This window comes from Eupeodes corollae, chromosome 3 (assembly GCF_945859685.1).
Source record: "Eupeodes corollae chromosome 3, idEupCoro1.1, whole genome shotgun sequence".
Classification (NCBI taxonomy): Eukaryota; Metazoa; Arthropoda; class Insecta; order Diptera; family Syrphidae; genus Eupeodes; species Eupeodes corollae.
In genome coordinates, this window is record NC_079149.1 from 108,445,696 (window position 1) to 108,463,345 (window position 17,650).

At 29.6% G+C, this 17,650-nt stretch overlaps 2 protein-coding genes across 2 annotated transcripts in view; one reads left to right on the forward strand and one right to left on the reverse strand.

Annotated features, from left to right (window-relative positions):
* LOC129950096 (embryonic polarity protein dorsal-like) overlaps positions 1-17,650 on the reverse strand; it is a 95,384-nt gene that overhangs the window by 69,103 nt on the left and 8,631 nt on the right. The gene's annotated exons all lie outside the window — the stretch shown is intronic.
* LOC129950097 (kinesin-like protein KIF20B) overlaps positions 6,053-17,650 on the forward strand; it is a 46,521-nt gene continuing 34,923 nt past the window's right edge. The window contains exon 1 of the mRNA XM_056061912.1: positions 6,053-6,077. Within this exon, the coding sequence (XP_055917887.1) occupies positions 6,068-6,077 (10 nt within the window). The 5' untranslated portion in view covers positions 6,053-6,067. The remainder of the gene's footprint in view (positions 6,078-17,650) is intronic.

A 17,650-nucleotide genomic window follows, 5' to 3' on the forward strand; every position in this document is an offset into this window, starting at 1 on the left:
TAGAAGACAATGATTTTAGGTCTTGAGCAATTATGTTTACTTAAGTTGGGGTTTTCCAAAAATCATTTTTAGACATTGTAGCTGGAACATTATTTTATTTATAAAACGTGTCGCTTATCTCCATGTGAACGTCGGCGTTTGGAAGATTTTGTTTTGTGTTGCAGACAATTATGTTTGGAATCTAAGTTTAGATTAATATATATTTAAAAAAAATTTCGCCAGTCAAAGTGAAAAGCTGTGCAGGGTGGAAAAGTTGGATTCTACTGCAGAACATTTTTTTTAAAATGAAATTAATTGAAAGCAGTTTCAAATCATTTTATAAATTTAACAGGAAAGTTTGTGTGATTCGTCCCGACTCAAGAAATTTTCTTAAAAATAGGACCTATCTAAGGAAACTGTCAGATTGTGTGGTTTTGAGTGACGTAATAATTTTTAATCAATATCGATACATCATTCCATTTAAAAGCAATTGCTTAAAATTTACAAACTGGATCTGAAATAAATAATAAAAAAGTGCATAGAATTGAAAACTCCACAATCAAAATTCAAAATTGAAACTATGTACAGGGTTCGGCAAAAAGATCTTCATATTTTACAAGGCAATGACAAATAAATAAACAATTTAACAGAAAAATGTTATTGAATTTTTTTTTAATTAAATATTATGCCATTTTACATTACAAAATAATTACTTAGTTTTAAACACTACCATTTTATCTATAAACGACTTTGAATATAAAAGTCTAAAAATACGGGAGGTACCCTGTATGTATAAATCTAGGACTCGTTTTCTTCTAATGTATAGGTAGTTCGCTAATCTCGACTGATACTCAAACTGTTCAAACCAAAGTCAAACTTTTGGTAATGCAAGCTTAACGATCATGAAAATATGGTCGAAAACCTCAAATTTATGGAGAATTTGTTAAATTAGAAATTACTTGATTACAATTTCAAACTTTACGTATCTGATCTGAGAAATGTTTGAGAATTAATAAATTTCTATTATTTGAAAAACTTCATTAAAAAAAATTATTACTTTTTGGCATGTAAATTGCGTATTGCTCAGGCAAGAACAATTGAACAATCTTGAAATAAGATATATGAAGTCTAAGGGATTAAATTAAATTTATTTAAACAACAATAAACTATTTTGTTAATTAATTAAAGCACACCCATCGTTACCCACTTAACCAAAAGTTAGATATTTCACAGTACAAGGTTAGGTTATGCCGTCCCATGAAAGGCAGTTTTGGATATGGCAAGGAAGTTTTACAAATTCCTTTTACAGTTAATAGGAGGGATTTTCTTATCGAATCATTTGCTGGTGAGGATTCCTTTCGGCACGAGAAGATAATCAGCACGATTAAATTTACAAAAAAAAACGAAAAGATTAATTTAAAAACATAAAATTGTATATTATTAATTAGTATTATTTCAGTTTTTAAAAACGTCTTGAAAAACAATTTGAATAGTTTAATGTTAAATATACACATTTATTTTATAAAAACACTATGTTGGTAAATTGAAGAAAAGTGTGTTATTACACTCAGACTTTCTGTATGCAGCGTGTTTTGCATATTTACTTTTGAACACTCATCCCGACAATTTCGCATTATTACACTCGGATGTTTTTCAAATGCATGTTTTTGACACTTCTCTTTCATTTGTTGTTCTCATCTCATCCCATGAAGAAATGTTGTTAGATGTTTAAGACCTTTGTGAGGATGCTTTCAAAATTTCCAAGCAAAGGAAAAAAAGGTAATTGCATTCAAATATGGAGAGAAAATAGATCTGACTTCGGATCCTTCACTTTCTTGACAAAAGAACTAAAATCGAATCATAAACCATCGTTTTTAAATTGTATGAGGATAAATGAAGAAACTTTTAACCTGCTTTTGTCGTTTTTTGGAAACAAAATTAAAAAAATACAATTTTGAGAGACGCAATATCGCCAGGTGATAAATTGGCTGCAACTTTGTTTCAACGGGTAGTTTGGAATGCAAAGCTTAAACAACCAAGCTAGTCTCTCTCAACCATTCCTTCATTTAAATTGATTCGGATATTTTCTGGTCTCTTGTTTACTGGGAAACACTAGAAACAATAATAAAGCAACGCGAAGAAAATAGAATGGCAAGAAAATGAAACGTCAAAAACCATCCAAGAAATTCTGGACCCAAAACTCTGCGGCTTGAGACTTTTTAAAGTATTTCTGTTTTACCTACTTTCTCGTTCTCACTTAATTGCGTCTTTCTAAAAACGTCTAAGTGTAATAACCCACAAAGGGCATATTTAATGTTCACTTGGGCGTATATGCACTTTTGATATCACATTCCAAATAAATGTATTTAACTCTCTGTTTAAAGTTATTGTTATCGGTTCAATTTCTCTAATAGGAATTTCAACATACCAAAGTTTCAAGTGACTAGAATCTAAGTTCATAATTTTTAGAGAGGTATGGCTGCGTGCTTTTGTACTTTCATCCATTCTTTCCCCGACCATATTTACGAAAATGTTTGAAGTTTTAAAAACATAAGTATGTGCACAATAGAATTTAAAAAAATGAGTAACAATTTAAAGAAAAGTGAAGAATTTCGTCAAACTCGAATAAATTTATAATTATTTTAGAACATTAAAGAAATTCTTGCAAAAACACATTTTATGAATCAAGCTTGAAAAAGAGCATAAACTGATAATGCCTTTTGAAATATTATCTTAATAATGTGAACATTAATTTTGAAAAGAATATCGTGAGTACAAACATTGATAGAGTTTTGTAATTGAATTCAAAGTTTAACTTCTGGCAAATATATAAGAAATAAAATATGTTCAAAAGCTATAGTGATTTAAAAAAAAAAATTTCAACTCATAAAAAAATACTCGTTTCAAAAAAAAATTTATAAAGACAGTAATTTCAACGGTATTTCGGAATTTGCACATAATTTTGTGTGAGCCAAACATTTAAAGTAAATATTTTTCAATGTCTTCATAATACTTGAGTTCAAAACCATTTGTTATCAGTATCTTATGGTTTTTGTAGGTTTTGGTGTTTTGGAAAAAAAACTTTGTCAATTGGATTTTTTAAAAGTTAGCTATAAGTTAACAAATTTGTTTTGGATATGGCATAATAGGTTTAAATTTAATATCTGTTTCCGTTCATTTTTAGTCAAAAGCTAATTTTTGATTTTTCTAAAAATATTACAAATAAGACGATTTTGTATAGAATGAAATAATTTTGAAGGCAACACCGTTATATCACTATTCTCGAAATATTCGCACCAAACACGTAGTATTTTGTTTTTATACACATTTTTTTGCAAAGCTATTCGAGTCGAAAACTAATATTGACCAACTTTAAGTTTTTACTTTGTTTATTTGCATACATTTTTTGTTTATAAAATATTTATAAGAAATACCGTTTATGTATTTTTTTCAAAACTAAAAGTTGCAAGCATTATTCGTTCAACCACTTTTTCACATTTTAACAAATCAAATACTGAAAAAAAATTTGTTGCCTCGAAAATTTTAGGAATAAAAAATGATTTTATTTCCACAAAAATTGTGTACAACGAAAAATAACGTTTTTAACATTTTGTAAAATTTTGAGAAAAATCCAATTTACTGTTTTTTTTTTTAATAAAAACTACAAACCTAAAAAAACATTACTCAAAGTTGGTATAAATTGAATTTCGACTCAAATATCTTTCAAAACTTTGATTATAAGCTTCCAACTTATTTTGTCTTAAAAGAAATATCGAATTGAAAGTTTTTTTTACAAAAAATAAAAACCAAACAAATTAATAAAAGTTAGTAAAAATTGATTTTTGGCTCAAATATGACTTTTCAAAACTTTGAGACAATTGCTTTAAACTAATTTTATTTTTTAAAACATATTGTTGTCAAAATTGAGTAACATTTTGAAACAAATCAAATCGACAGTTTCTTACAAAAAATTAGAAACCAAAAAAATAATTAACAAAAGTAGGTAAAAATTGATTGACTAAAATATCCTTTCAAAACTGTAAGAATTTGGGTTAAAATGTAATTTATCTTATGAAAAACATTGTTTTGAACATTCGATAAAATTTTTTTGAAAAATCGAATTGAAAGATTTTTAATAAAAAATAAGAATCTAAAAAAAGCAATCCCAAAATTCGTAAAAATTGATTTTCGACTCAAATGTCTTCTCAAAAATGAAAAATATTGGTTTCAAATTTATTTTTTCTCACATAAAATATTGTTTTCGACATTCAGTGAATTTTTGATAAAAATGTAACAATCTGTGTTTTCATAAAAAAGTACAATCTACAAACAACTGTACGAACATTTGGTACAAATGATGTTCGGTTCTCGATATCACGTGAACATTTCAAATTAATTGCATTCATCCAATTTGTAATTGTTAATAAGAAATATAGATTTTTAAAAACTGCTACTAAAATTGGTAAAAATTGATGTTTGACTGAAATTCTCGTTAACAAAAATAGATTTCGAAATTAAACTATTTCATTATATACAAAATATTGTTGGTAATTTTTTAGATTTTTAAAAATAATTCAAGTGACAACTTTAAAAAGAAAAAAACAAGAAAACCTACAAACTTTTAAGGAAGACAAATCAACAGACAGGATGGGACGTTATCAGTTTTGGTCGCATCACAGCCTCTTTTTTGGAAAATATTTTTATAGTTTTTTTTTATTTGTAAAAAAAATCGTTTATTGATCTTGAGATATGAATCACGAAAAATGTATCGCAAATGTACAAAAGTACGAACTTATGAATGTACGAACGTACGTACACACGCACACCACATACATCGCTTTAAAAATCTTTGATGTCTATTCTAGGAAACTTGAAACGTTTAGAAATGTCAAAATTTTTAATTCGACAAATCGAATTGATTACAATAACTCTCTATGGAAAGTTTAAAATTTAGTGCGATTCAACTCTTTTTTTATTTTAAAAATTTAAGGTAGGTACACTTAGGGATATAATTTTATTTATTATTACAAAACATTCAACTTTTTAATTCCTTATTTTGGAGACAAAAATTTGTTTTTTATGACAATTATGAATTTTGAAAAATTTGAAAACTTCACTTGTTTGGTTTGGAAACTGAATATACATTTTTTGCATTCCCTATCATCGCAATATATAAAGTGTGATAGAAAATTCGAAATCGAAACTTAACCATTAAAACTTATTAAATTGAGAATGGGGAATATTCATTTCTTGCAGAAGCACTTTTTATTGGTTTTCAGAAATGTAATGAAATGATATCGACTTCTTACAGTATTCTCTTAAACATTTCAAAAATAAAACAAATCACAAAGTAAAGTATTCCTATCAACCATTTTTGTCTTCAGAATAATCTTGGCAATATTAAACTTTTCTCATTTAAACGTAAAAGATTTAAAAAAAAAACATTTAAATTTGTTCAAAAGTACAATTTCTAACTCTTTAAGACATTCTAAGAATAAAAGAAGAAGAATTGCAGTGCTTTGCAGTTACAACACAAAACAAACAAACCTACAAGAATTGATATTTCCTTAGAAAAACAAAATATCACGATATATGAATCCCACTCTGTCAATCTTTTCAAAATTTACACAAAGACTATTTTGTGTTGGAAAAACCTAAGATTTTTGTTTCGCCCTAAGTGAACATCGTAATATTTCAAAAATATCTATAATAAATTATGAGCTAGTGCGCTATGCTAAAACGGTCGAGTCGCATGTACAAGAAGCATTTTCCTTTTAAATAGAATCTTTTTTTGTTAAAAAGAAAGAGGAAAAAAAAGCGGTTTAAAAAAAGTAAATCATTAAATTTAAATACTAAATCAATATGTTAATAATAATTAAAATAAATCGTGCCATTCAATTTTATATATGTTTATTATAATCTGCATGCAAAAACAACTGAAACTAATAATTATTATCATTTTTATAAAGAAAACTCATTTAAGAACACATAAATTAGGTATGTGATTAAATTCTTATAGCTTATTTAAGGAATCACATTCACGCACAGCAGGTTCGTTCGACAATCATGCTGAATTTTAATCATCAACATGATTAAAGGTAAATAATAATGATACGTGCATCAATTATGTTTTGAAAATATACACACAGACACACACACGTGTAGATTGAAAAACTTTGTGTTGGGTCTTTATATAAAATACTCACATCATTTTATTATTATTATGTCAAAGAGACAAACAAATCCATCAACAATCATCAAATAAATTTATTCCTGTAGTTTATTTGAAAATTAGCATTTTTCTTCGTAGTTATATGTATTTTCACTTTTCTAAACACACAAAACTGATTGGTGCTAAAATAGCAGCCCAATAAAAATAACAGTCCAAAAAACAGACCGTGATTGATCGGTTAATCCACGGAAATGTTTCCACTGATGGTGAGAGGAAGAGAAGGAAATAATTCAAATTCAAATTTAATTCACTTTTGCCTTTTTATAAAAAAAATAAAAAAAAATAACCGCCACCACCACGCACCGAAACGCGCAGCCAAGAAGTAACGAAATTTTAAATCTAATGTTAACCGTGTTTTCTAAAGCCCTTTTTTACTCGTTTACTCTTTACTCTTTGTACAGCCTCGTTAGACTTCGTTATTTAGAGACACTCGAGAAGACCTTAGGGAAAATACCGTCCGATTGCCCGTAGAGTCAAGTTGACAATGAACTTCGTATTCGTTGTGCAAAATTCTTTTAGATACTTTTTCATGCCGGCATAGAATTCCGATTCCGATTCCCTGAGTCAAATTGAGGGCTTTTTCGATGACACCAAAGTACAGATGTTTGTCGGCGCGGAGCCCTAAAAACAACGACAAAAAGCTGTATATCCCTTTTGAGACCAAACTATACTAACACAGTCTTTTATATCCTTTTTGGCTTTGGAAATACGAGTAAAATCGCAATCTCATAATCCACCATAGCTACGAGTAGGTTGCGTTATTTCGTTTGGGTTTGAAAACATATGGTATACAAGCTGCCATCAGGTGCATTTGAATTAATCGCCTTTCAGTGTAAAGTGAAAGAGATTTCGGTGAATGTTTTATAGTGAGTGGCAATGGGTGGTTGGTTGGTGATGTGGTGAAATATAGAAAAGCTTTTGGTATGTGAAAAGCTTCTTAAAATGTTTGGTTATTTTAAAGAGTAGATTTTTCGACCTCTTTGTATTTCAAAATGGATATGATAGCAAGTGAAGTATATGGTATTTATAATGGTCGGTCACTGCAATTGACATGATTGGCGCCAAATGCAAGCATAACAAGACTTTTATACATTTCAAATTGTGGTTTAAGATTACTGTGAAAGAGTTTGATTTCAGTGTTGCCATTGAAGTTTATAAATAAAAAAGAGGCTGGGATGCGACCCACAATGATAATTTCCCATCCCGTCTGTCAATTTGTCTTGCTTGAAAGAATTGTAGGTTCTCTTGTTTTGTTAAAAATGTTGTCAGTTGAATTATTCTTAAAAATTTAAAAATTTGAAGTCAATTCTTCTACTGTTCACGAGACATCGGGAACCAAACATAATTTTTTAGATTTTTGTAGATCTTATTTTTTCTTATTCTTTTCTTATTTTTTTATAAGCTTTTTACTGAATATCGAAAACAATATTTACTGTTCAAATTAGTTTGAAGCCACTTGTTTTTAGTTTTTGAAGAGATATTTGAATCAAAAGTAAATTTTTACCAAGTTTTAGTATTGGTTTTTTGTTAGGCTTTTGTTTTTTGTAAAAAAAGCTGTCAATTTTTCTGAAAATTTTACTGGTTGATGACAACAATATATTTTAAAAGATAAAAGTAGCCTAAAGCTAATATCTCAAAGTATTGAAAAGATATTCGAGTCGAAATTCAATTTTTACCAACTTTGAGTATTATTTTTTTTGGTTTTTATTTTTTATAAAAAAAATTGACAGCTCGATTTTTCTCAAAATTTTACCAGATGTTGGAAACGTAATTTTTTTTGTATTGTTTTGGAGATTAAATCATTTTGTGTTCGTAAAATTTTCGAGGTGGCAATTTTTTTTCAGTTTTTTGGATTTATAAAAATTATTAAAAAAAAGGTAATTGGATTTTTTCCAAAAATATACTGGATGGTATCACGTTAAGATGTATCATATAAAATTTAATTCATATCTCTAGCGTTTTAGGTGCGTAAGATATTTAGGGTAAAAAAAAATGTTCACCTTCTGCTATGGCAAAAAAAGCAACCACGCAATTTTCTTAAGAGCCCTTTCTGCATCTTTCTGTTTTATTATTTATTTATTTTTTGAAGTCAATATTTCTTCTGGTTCTTAAGATATGGACGATGAAAAATCTTCGTGAACGTAAGGACGTGGGGACCTTGAAATGTCGATAAATGTCAAAATTTTCAATTTGACAATTAGGACCCATTACTATAACTTTTTATGGGAAGTTAATTAATCCCGGAAAAATCGGTGACGTGGAACAAATCTTAGTGAAATAATGCCAAATTTGAAGAATTGATCTTATTTTATTTTGGTTGGTCTTATTTCACTTGGCTTCATTTCAAAAATGTGGAGTTATTTCATATAAAATTTTATTTCCATACAACTTTTTGAGGGTTATATTATATTTTAGGTGAATGTTATATTGTTTGGGCAGTTATTTCAAGGAATCAGTTTTTTATTCCTGATTTCGAGGGCTTCCCGCCATTCTATCGTAAGCGACATTTTCAATTAAAAAGACAACTTAATTATTAAAATGTGCTAGTTACACATAGAGCCTTGAAGGCTATTGCCATGTCTCATAGGGAAAATTAATAATTTTTAACACTGACCATGAGTACAAGTTGTTTCAAGGAACATCAGTAAGCTTTTGATTTGTCGTTTACGATACAATTTATTTTGGCGCTTAAGATAAATTGGCGGGAAGGGTTCGATTTGTTGAAAAGTATTTCTCTACGAATGTCTCATACAAAACTCTCACGATCTATTGTTTTTTATTTACTTCTCCTTTAAATATTGAATTAAGCTCTGGAAAACCAGAATTTACATAAAACTAATTCAGCTGACGACGGAGGTTTGTAAACGATATTTTTGGATTTTATTTTTTTCACTAATTACGAGTTCAAAATTTTAGGCCCGAATGACAACTCTATTAGTTTTTAATGATCTTTTTAATATTCCAAAAAGTTCAGTAAGTTCTCATACTTCCAATTGGCGATATTTTAGCTCCAATTCTATTCATTTTGCTCATGTTTACCTCTTACTTGACCCTCTTTAAATAATTGTTACTATATCATTGATACTTGCTCCGACCTGTCTAACTTAGAAACTTTTTAAAAATATTTTTAACTTTTCAGCGGCAGAAATTTGATTCTGGACTCATAATTGAATGATAATTCCTTGTTAAATAGTGTCAATTCTTTAAAGAAAACGAAAAGTTCACTTTTAGCATTTATAAAAACACGTGTCTCAAACCCTGATGAATTTGATGTTTAACTAGGCATTCATTTTTTAATGAAAGTAAAGCCAACATAATCATATTTTTCCTATAGAAATCCCAAAACTATGTTCATTTACTAAATTTAAAATAAATAATTAAATGATGGGGCAGATACAAGTTTATTTTAAAAAATGCAACTAAATTAATAAAAATAATTTAATTGTATGTATTGAGACATTACATATATCTAAGAGCACACTTAAGCTTTCATTATACAAACAACAATACCCAGCAAGAGGCTTCGTGAACTAAAGTCATCCATGCTCTCAAATAAAAGAAAAATATGTCTCGGTAACTCCGCCCACTGTTAATCGGAAATGTCCCGGCAAAACCACCTTTCTACAATTTACACCATAATTTCTGTGGAGGCTTCTTGAAAAGAACTCAACTAGTCAGAGTGGTTCAGACAAAATTCGGCACGACAGAAAGGATGTTTTATCAGGTCGTGCTATCAAAAACTAGACTTTCTATCAATATTATGAATGGAAACGCAATTAATGTCAAAATAACCTATGAATTCAAAAGAAATCATCATACAGCCCATCAAACATCGTACTTAGGTCAAAATCTTGGTTGAAGGGTCAAGTCTCTAAAACAGCTTGTTTAATAAAAATCTTGTATAGCCTTTACATACTATAGAATCTACCTAACTCAAAAAGGCTTACATTCCTATTTTCATGTTTAATTGTTTCTAATATAACGTGTCAAAAAAAAAAATCTATTCAATATGAAGTTTAAATAATATTTTGTAAAATTTTGCTCAAAAACAAAGGCGCAAAATTTTAATTTTCTAAATTATTTAACAAATTAGTAACGACTCCAATATTTTAAACCTATCTATTTGTTTTAATAACTCTTTTTAAGAAATATCTTTTTTTTAAATGAATATGCGAACAGGTCTAAACGTTGATGATTCGTGAAAACAAACAGAGCCCACAAACATAAACGGACCTATTAATTGGAAATGTCAGATAACTCAGATACTGGGAAGTCAAAATTAAAACTTCAATCTGATTTTGTATGTTGTTAATTTTATTTTTGAGTGTATTTAGGTTTATCATTTAATTGTTTTGTTTATTGTTATATTTCCTTATATCAGAAATAAATATTTCACTCTTAAAAAAAAGGACAATTTGAAATTAAATATTTTCAACTGTACGCAGAGGGCAGGACCCAGATATTTGTGTCGTTGTAAAAGCCTATGAGCCAATAAAGAAGCATTAAGTTCAAAACACAAATTACACACCAATTTCATCTTGTAAATATCGTGTTTTTCAATAAGAGCCTTAAAAAAGTTTTTTCTTAAATAAAACAAAAACGGTTTTGGATATCAATGAAATGTTTTATTCCTTGAAAGTGCGTCATTTTGTATGCAACTCGATTTCTTTTGCATGGCCCCTAAGGGCATGCTTGAGAAGTCCAGACGCTGAACCCAATTTTCGACGGTTTTCAAGCTTTAACCGTCAGATACTGCTGCAATTTCACGTTCGATATTAGAACAAAGTTCATCAATTTTCGCTGTCTTTTTGGCATAGTACATAGACTTGACGTAGCCTCACACTGACCATTTCGTGAGATAACACGTTCTTCAAACTTGGTTTCCAATCAATTGATTGTGACATTCGCTGTGTGGCTTTAAGCGCGTCCTGTTGGAACCACATGTCACCAAGTCCATATCATCCAATTGAGGCCAAAAATATTCGGTTATCATTGAACGGTAGCGATCCCCATTCACAAAAACGTGACGGTCTTGATCACCACAAACCGTAATTTTTTCGGGATGCAATAATGACTCATAGACTATGTGTGGATTGTTGCCTGAGCAATACCGCATATTTTGTATTTTAACGACGCCATTCAGCCAGAAATGAGCCTCATCGCTGAAGATGATTTTTTGAAAAATCCGAATCGATGTCACAAGCTGTTGCTCAGCCCAATTCACGAACAAACGACGCTTCTGGTGACCAAGCGCTTCAGTTCTTGCGTCAATTTAATCTTTTAAGGATGTAAGCCAAGCTCTTTTCGCAAAATTCGCCACAAAGACGTCGTCACAAAAATACCGCTTGAGAACGAAGTGTAAGGGACACATTTGGGCTTTCTGCAACTGAAGCCACAACGGCAGCAATATTCTCGACACTACGGGCTTTTCTTTATCTCACCGACGAGGGAACATTTTGTACTGTGCTTGTGGATTCAAATTTGTCCACTAGACGCTTAATTGTTGATCTGCTATTACGATTATGAGGACCATAAATTGGACGTAGCGCTCTTAACTTTCAGGCCACTGACTCCGAAATTTTAATAATTTCGACATGTAGTTGCCTCGTATTTTTTTCCATCATAAAAGTAGCCATTCAGTGATTTCAAGTTAAGCTAAATTTTTAAAATTGAACTAAATCATCATTTTAGCTAACACAAAATTGCTAAAAAAGGTTTTAACAATTAACAAAACCTTTTAAAATGTTTTACCAAAATAACTATCATTGGCAACTCTGTTAAGTATCTCAAATCAACAGATTCATAATATTATGTACCTCTAACCTACATCTGTTGATGATGTATTCTTTCCATATTTAATGCTTGAGCTGACCTTGAGTGGTTTGTTTTTTTTCTTTATGTTCTGTGTTGGACTGGCTTGTGTTAAGGTTAGATTAAACATTCTCACTTAGACAGTTTATACAGAACACTGTTAGAGACATGACATCCGAAGGATATACCCTCAAAAAAAGGACTTTTTTAAATGTGAAAAAAAAGCTTATATAGGGTTAAAGTGATAAGAGGTTCATGATGTTTTTCATCATATCACATAGGTACACATGTCTGGTGAGTTTCTTGAGCATTTGACACGAAATGAAATTGAAGACCAACATCTTTGTCATTCTATATAAACTCAACATGAATCAAATATTTGAATTTAAGATTCGATACATATGTTTTATTCATTTATGCGGTTATCTTCCGTAAACACTCAAGACTCAACTCGGATATACATTGGAGTAATATTGGGTTTGGTGAGAAGCTGAAGCCATCACAAAGCACCGCATTCTATTTATCTTTCCGACGTGCCTATATTTATCTATACTCAAATAAAATATATACTCTTTCGAATATATTTAGAAGTAACCAAAGAACACCATAACTACGTCTAGGTCTTAGCCCGGCCTTTAGAATGAAGATATCTATACTTGTAAATACACATTCTATGATGGTAAATTGATGGACAAAGAATTTAGGTTTATAGGTATTTCTGTTGTTATATAGAATTGAACTTAATTATTTTGAGAAAAATAATGGTATAAGGGCATTGTTGCTATAGGACTACGAGTATAAGGACAAGGACTAAGGTAGATACACCAAAAATATATACAATACAAATGAAACGCAGCTGGAAATATATACGATTGTTTATGTTAGCTTATGGTTTCTATTCTTAGTTTATATACTTTTGGTTTGGAAGAGGCTCATTTAGATATCAAGAACTTATATTTGGAATGATTGGATGAATAGCGGGAAACCTTTGCCTATATCAACGTGTGGTACTTTCGAAAATTACTTAATCGTGGATGAAAGAAGTCCTTAAATGTTTTGAATATCTAGATAACATATAAATTAGATTGGTTTATAAATAAAACTGTTGAAAAAGTAGGAGTGAGTACGAAAGTATCTAGAGATAAAACAAGGTTCCATTAAGGAAGCATTAAGCTTTGCACATTGTATTCAGGCATTAAACAAAAAAAAATGATTTTAGGTAAAATCAATAGAGTTCATTAAGTTCCAGCTGAATTCAAAATATATTTGTATATAAAATTCACTTTCTATACTTAGGATATTTCTATATAAAAATTAATTGGTTTGAATTTGAAATGGTTTACAATTACCCTTTCCAATAAACAAAACAAAAATGGTATAATTTTGAGGTTAAGTTGAGCGCGAACAATGGGCAGGTTCAGGCGACATAAAACGTGTCTTCCAATCAATTCAACTTTATAAGAAAGTTGACTGGAAAGTTAGTCAAGAAAAATCTCCCTAACTTTCAAGTCAAGTCTACTTCTGTCAAAATTACAGTTGATCATGATTTTTCATCAAAATGAATGCTGAACTTTATTACTCTTTGATTTATTTATTTTCTGCACAACTTCATTTAATCCTTTCTCTTAAATGGTTCCTTGTCAATTTCGAAAAGAAATAACTAATATTTCTTTAAAATACAAAATATAAATCGTGATGAAGTTGTAGCTTGCCTGAGGAGTGTTTTGTAGACAGTAATTTTGTTGGTACTTTTTGTACTATGAACTCAAAGTAGAAGTTTGTGAAGTAAAATTCTGCATTTGAAATTCATGACACTTGAAAAATTAACTAGACGTTTAAGTCGAAATTTACGTTCAAAAAATGTAGTTGCAGTGTGGATGGTATGTGGAACGCGAATAGAGTTTGACAGTTCGTAGCAACCACATTGCAATTCTTTGCTACAAAATTGTTTTTACAAAATTGTCTTGTTTTAGAAAACAAAATGAGAATTGTATTATCCTTACATAAGTGTCAATTGGTTTCTTATAATTTAAATGTTTTTTGTTTGAAATTGACTTTTTGAAATGTGTTAAATCACGTTGGTTCCTCCATTCTTTCATTCGTTGTTCGCTCTCCCTTTAGCTGTCATTTAAAGTGTCATAATTTATGACTGTTTGCACCCATGCATAATTCCAGCCATGTGCCAGCACATTCAAGTCGTTTTTGTGGTATTCAAAACTTAATGATATTTAAGATAGGAGCCAGGATTTTTACGCACATGTTTATTTAGGTAATCAGTTGATTATTTGCTTAGAAATGATTCAAAATTACAACAAAAATGGTGATGACCGTCATAATTATAAAAGTGTTACTGATGTCGTGAATCCTGTTTAGTCTAAAATATTGCTTCTGCAAGTAAAAGTTTTACTGACGATCAGAAAAAATTTATTTACTGACGCGGCCATATTTTGACTTCTACTTAAACCATACAATTTTCTATCGTTATAATTTTTGGAGACCACTTAAATGACCGTGTTTACGCAAATATTTCCCGAGCTCTAAACACGTTAAAAACCAAACTTATACAAGTTATGGGAAAAGGGTGATAAAACGTTTAATTTCATCAATAGCTTTAATTTCGAAACTGGAAAACATCCCAGAGCACATCTTATATTTTTAACCCTTTAATTTATCCAAAAGAAGGATAAACAATGTTGGGTGACCTTTTTTTTATCGACAGTTGATATATTAAATGCTTTATCGTCGCTTGAAAACAGTTTCTTTGCCTTACCGGGCAATATTCCACTTTTAGTTTGGAAATTTTTGTAAATATAACCTTAAAACCTCACTTTGCTTTATTTTTAAATTGTCCTTGAAACAAGGAGTATTTTTACATACAGGGAAACATTATCTGATAACTCCTTTCCATAAATCTGATCTAAATCATCTGTGGAAAATTATAGACCTATTCCTAAGCTTCAGCTTATTCCCAAATTGAAGCAATTGTTAAAATTAAACTTTATAGTTTAGTTCAAAACTATATTTCCCTGCATCAGCATGGCTTTATGAGTGATAGGTCCACTGCAACAAATTTACAAATTTTTACAAATTATTGTCTTGGTTGTTAAGAAAAACGTACTCAAGTGGATGTAATCTACACCGATTTTTCAAGGCGTTTGATCGGGTTAAACATAATATTCTCTAAAAAACCTCGAATTGCTTGGCTTCCATTCGAATCTCCCAAAATGGATCAGAAGCTATTTGGTTGGACGAAGACAATATGTTAAAATTGGTTCTTTCCAATGAAATACAAATTTTTTCCGGTGTACCACAAGGTAGTCATCTTGGTCCACTACTTTTCATTTTATTTATAAGTAATTTACCGAATTGTATTAATAGTTCTAGGTGTCTTTTAGATGCTGATGATTTCAAGATTTTTAATTCTGTAAGTTCTTCATCAGATGATAGTAAAATTCAATTGGATATTGATAATATTACCAAGTGGTGTTTCATAAAGGGTTTACATTTTAATGTTAAAAATTGTAGTATGGTTACGTTTTCTAAAATAAAGGATCCGATATGTTTTGATTTACAAAATTGAGAATCAGTTCTTAATGAGGTTAACAAATGAAAAAGATCTTGGTGTGATTTTTGACTCGAATATGAATTTTTGTCTCCAAATGGTGTGAAATGTTGGGATTTATTTCAAGAACTTCTAAGTCATTCGAAGAACTCTTTTTGTAAGACCTTTACTTGAATATTGTTGCATAATATGGAATTCCTTTACACAATGAAGTATTTGAAGGATTGAAAAGGTTCGGAAAGAGATTTACAAAATTTGCTTTACGAAAGCTTTATTATTATTCAAATATGCCACTTTATGAGACCAGATGCGCTTTAATTGACTTAAAACCTCTTTGCTTACGATGTGCTCAACTCTAACATAAATTGTTCATTTCTCTCAGTCTCAATTAAATATTCCGGCCGGGAATCGGAGTCGAGTCAAAATTTCTGAAGAAAAACCTGTGTGGAGGAGTTTGTGAAACAAACAATGGATTATGATCTGATTATGCTTATTTGTGTACAAAAACTTCTGATTATGGTAGTTTGTGTACAATAAATATGGTTTTAGTTTTAATCAAAAAAATCATATTCTTAAATGATGCTGAACTAATCATTTCTTTATTGTTTAACACGAATCAAAATATCTCACTTGGACTTCATAAAAACATCGAAACACCGTCTGCATTTTAGAAAGTGCTGTCAAACTTAATCATTTTTAAATCTTCTTGTGCGGTCGAAACATAGCAAAACTTAATTATCTTTTCTATTGTTTTTCTCTAGCAAAATAAGCCCAGTTATTTCGTTTTCATTAACAAAACTAAATAATATGAACAGTACCAGATTGATTTTTTCCCCAATGGAAAACACATGATTGCAAATGCACAACTACTCAACGAACACAGCCATCGAGACACAAATACAATATAAATCGTACCAACATTTGAGAACGAAATAACATAAGATCCATTCGAGACTCGTATATATGTCAAAAAACCCATCGTAGTATGATTATACTTTAACTTTTATGGGATATTGTTTTTGTTATTCGTTTAAAATCTTACTGTACTATTGATAGATTTTCCAACAAAACACGCGTATAGATTTTAATAAAAATAGCTTAGATATTAAGAACGATGTATTAAATTTGTTGTAACACTATGTTTTTACCACTGTCAATAAGTTAATATAATGTTTGATTTTAATGTAGTCTCCATAAAGTATTGTAACTTAAAAGACGAATAAATAAATAATATTTGATGACTAAAAATGTCAAAATTGTTGTCTTGTATAAACTTTTTATTTATAAATCAATATCTTAAAAACGGGTCACTTAAATTAAAAAATGTATGTACAATTGTACACATAAAAAATTAGTTAAAAAAAACCATTTTTAATCAAGTTTTTTCCAGACAAACTTATTTTACTGGTATATTTTTCAATTTTAAAACTTAAGTACTATTTGTACAGAAATAAATTCGTGCGACCCAGTCGTGCACTTTATTTGAATAGGAAATCCATTTATGTGAAGCACTGATTTACAAGATAGGTAATATGCTTATCAGAAAAAAACAACAAAATATCATGTATAAAATTTGTGTTATTGTAGGAAACATGACTGGCATTAGTGCTATTTCAGTTAAAATCTTTAGAGTAGTTCAATTCGATAACGACCTAAGCTTCCGTCTCTGTGTATGGAGAATTCATTTACTTCATTTTGAATGAACAAACAAAATAATGATTGCGGAAACAAACAAAATTGAATTCTTTGTGATAATACTCGCAGATTTTCCTTTTTCTTTCGAAGGTTTTATAAGCTTTACAGATCAGAGGAATTTGTGAACATTTAATTGAAAAAAAAAGAAATTGTAAAGCATTTCTGTTAACAGTTGGTAACCCAAACCGATCGATTTTGAGTGTGCTTTAAACGCAAATGAAGTTCGCCGATTTTATACCTGTAATAAAAATTGCAATAAAAGAGAACTTAATGGATAAAGTTATTATTTTTTCGTACGGTAGTTATTTTATCCTACTTCACAGCAAAATTAAATTTCATTCTTAAAAGTAGACTTTTCTATTATTAGTTAT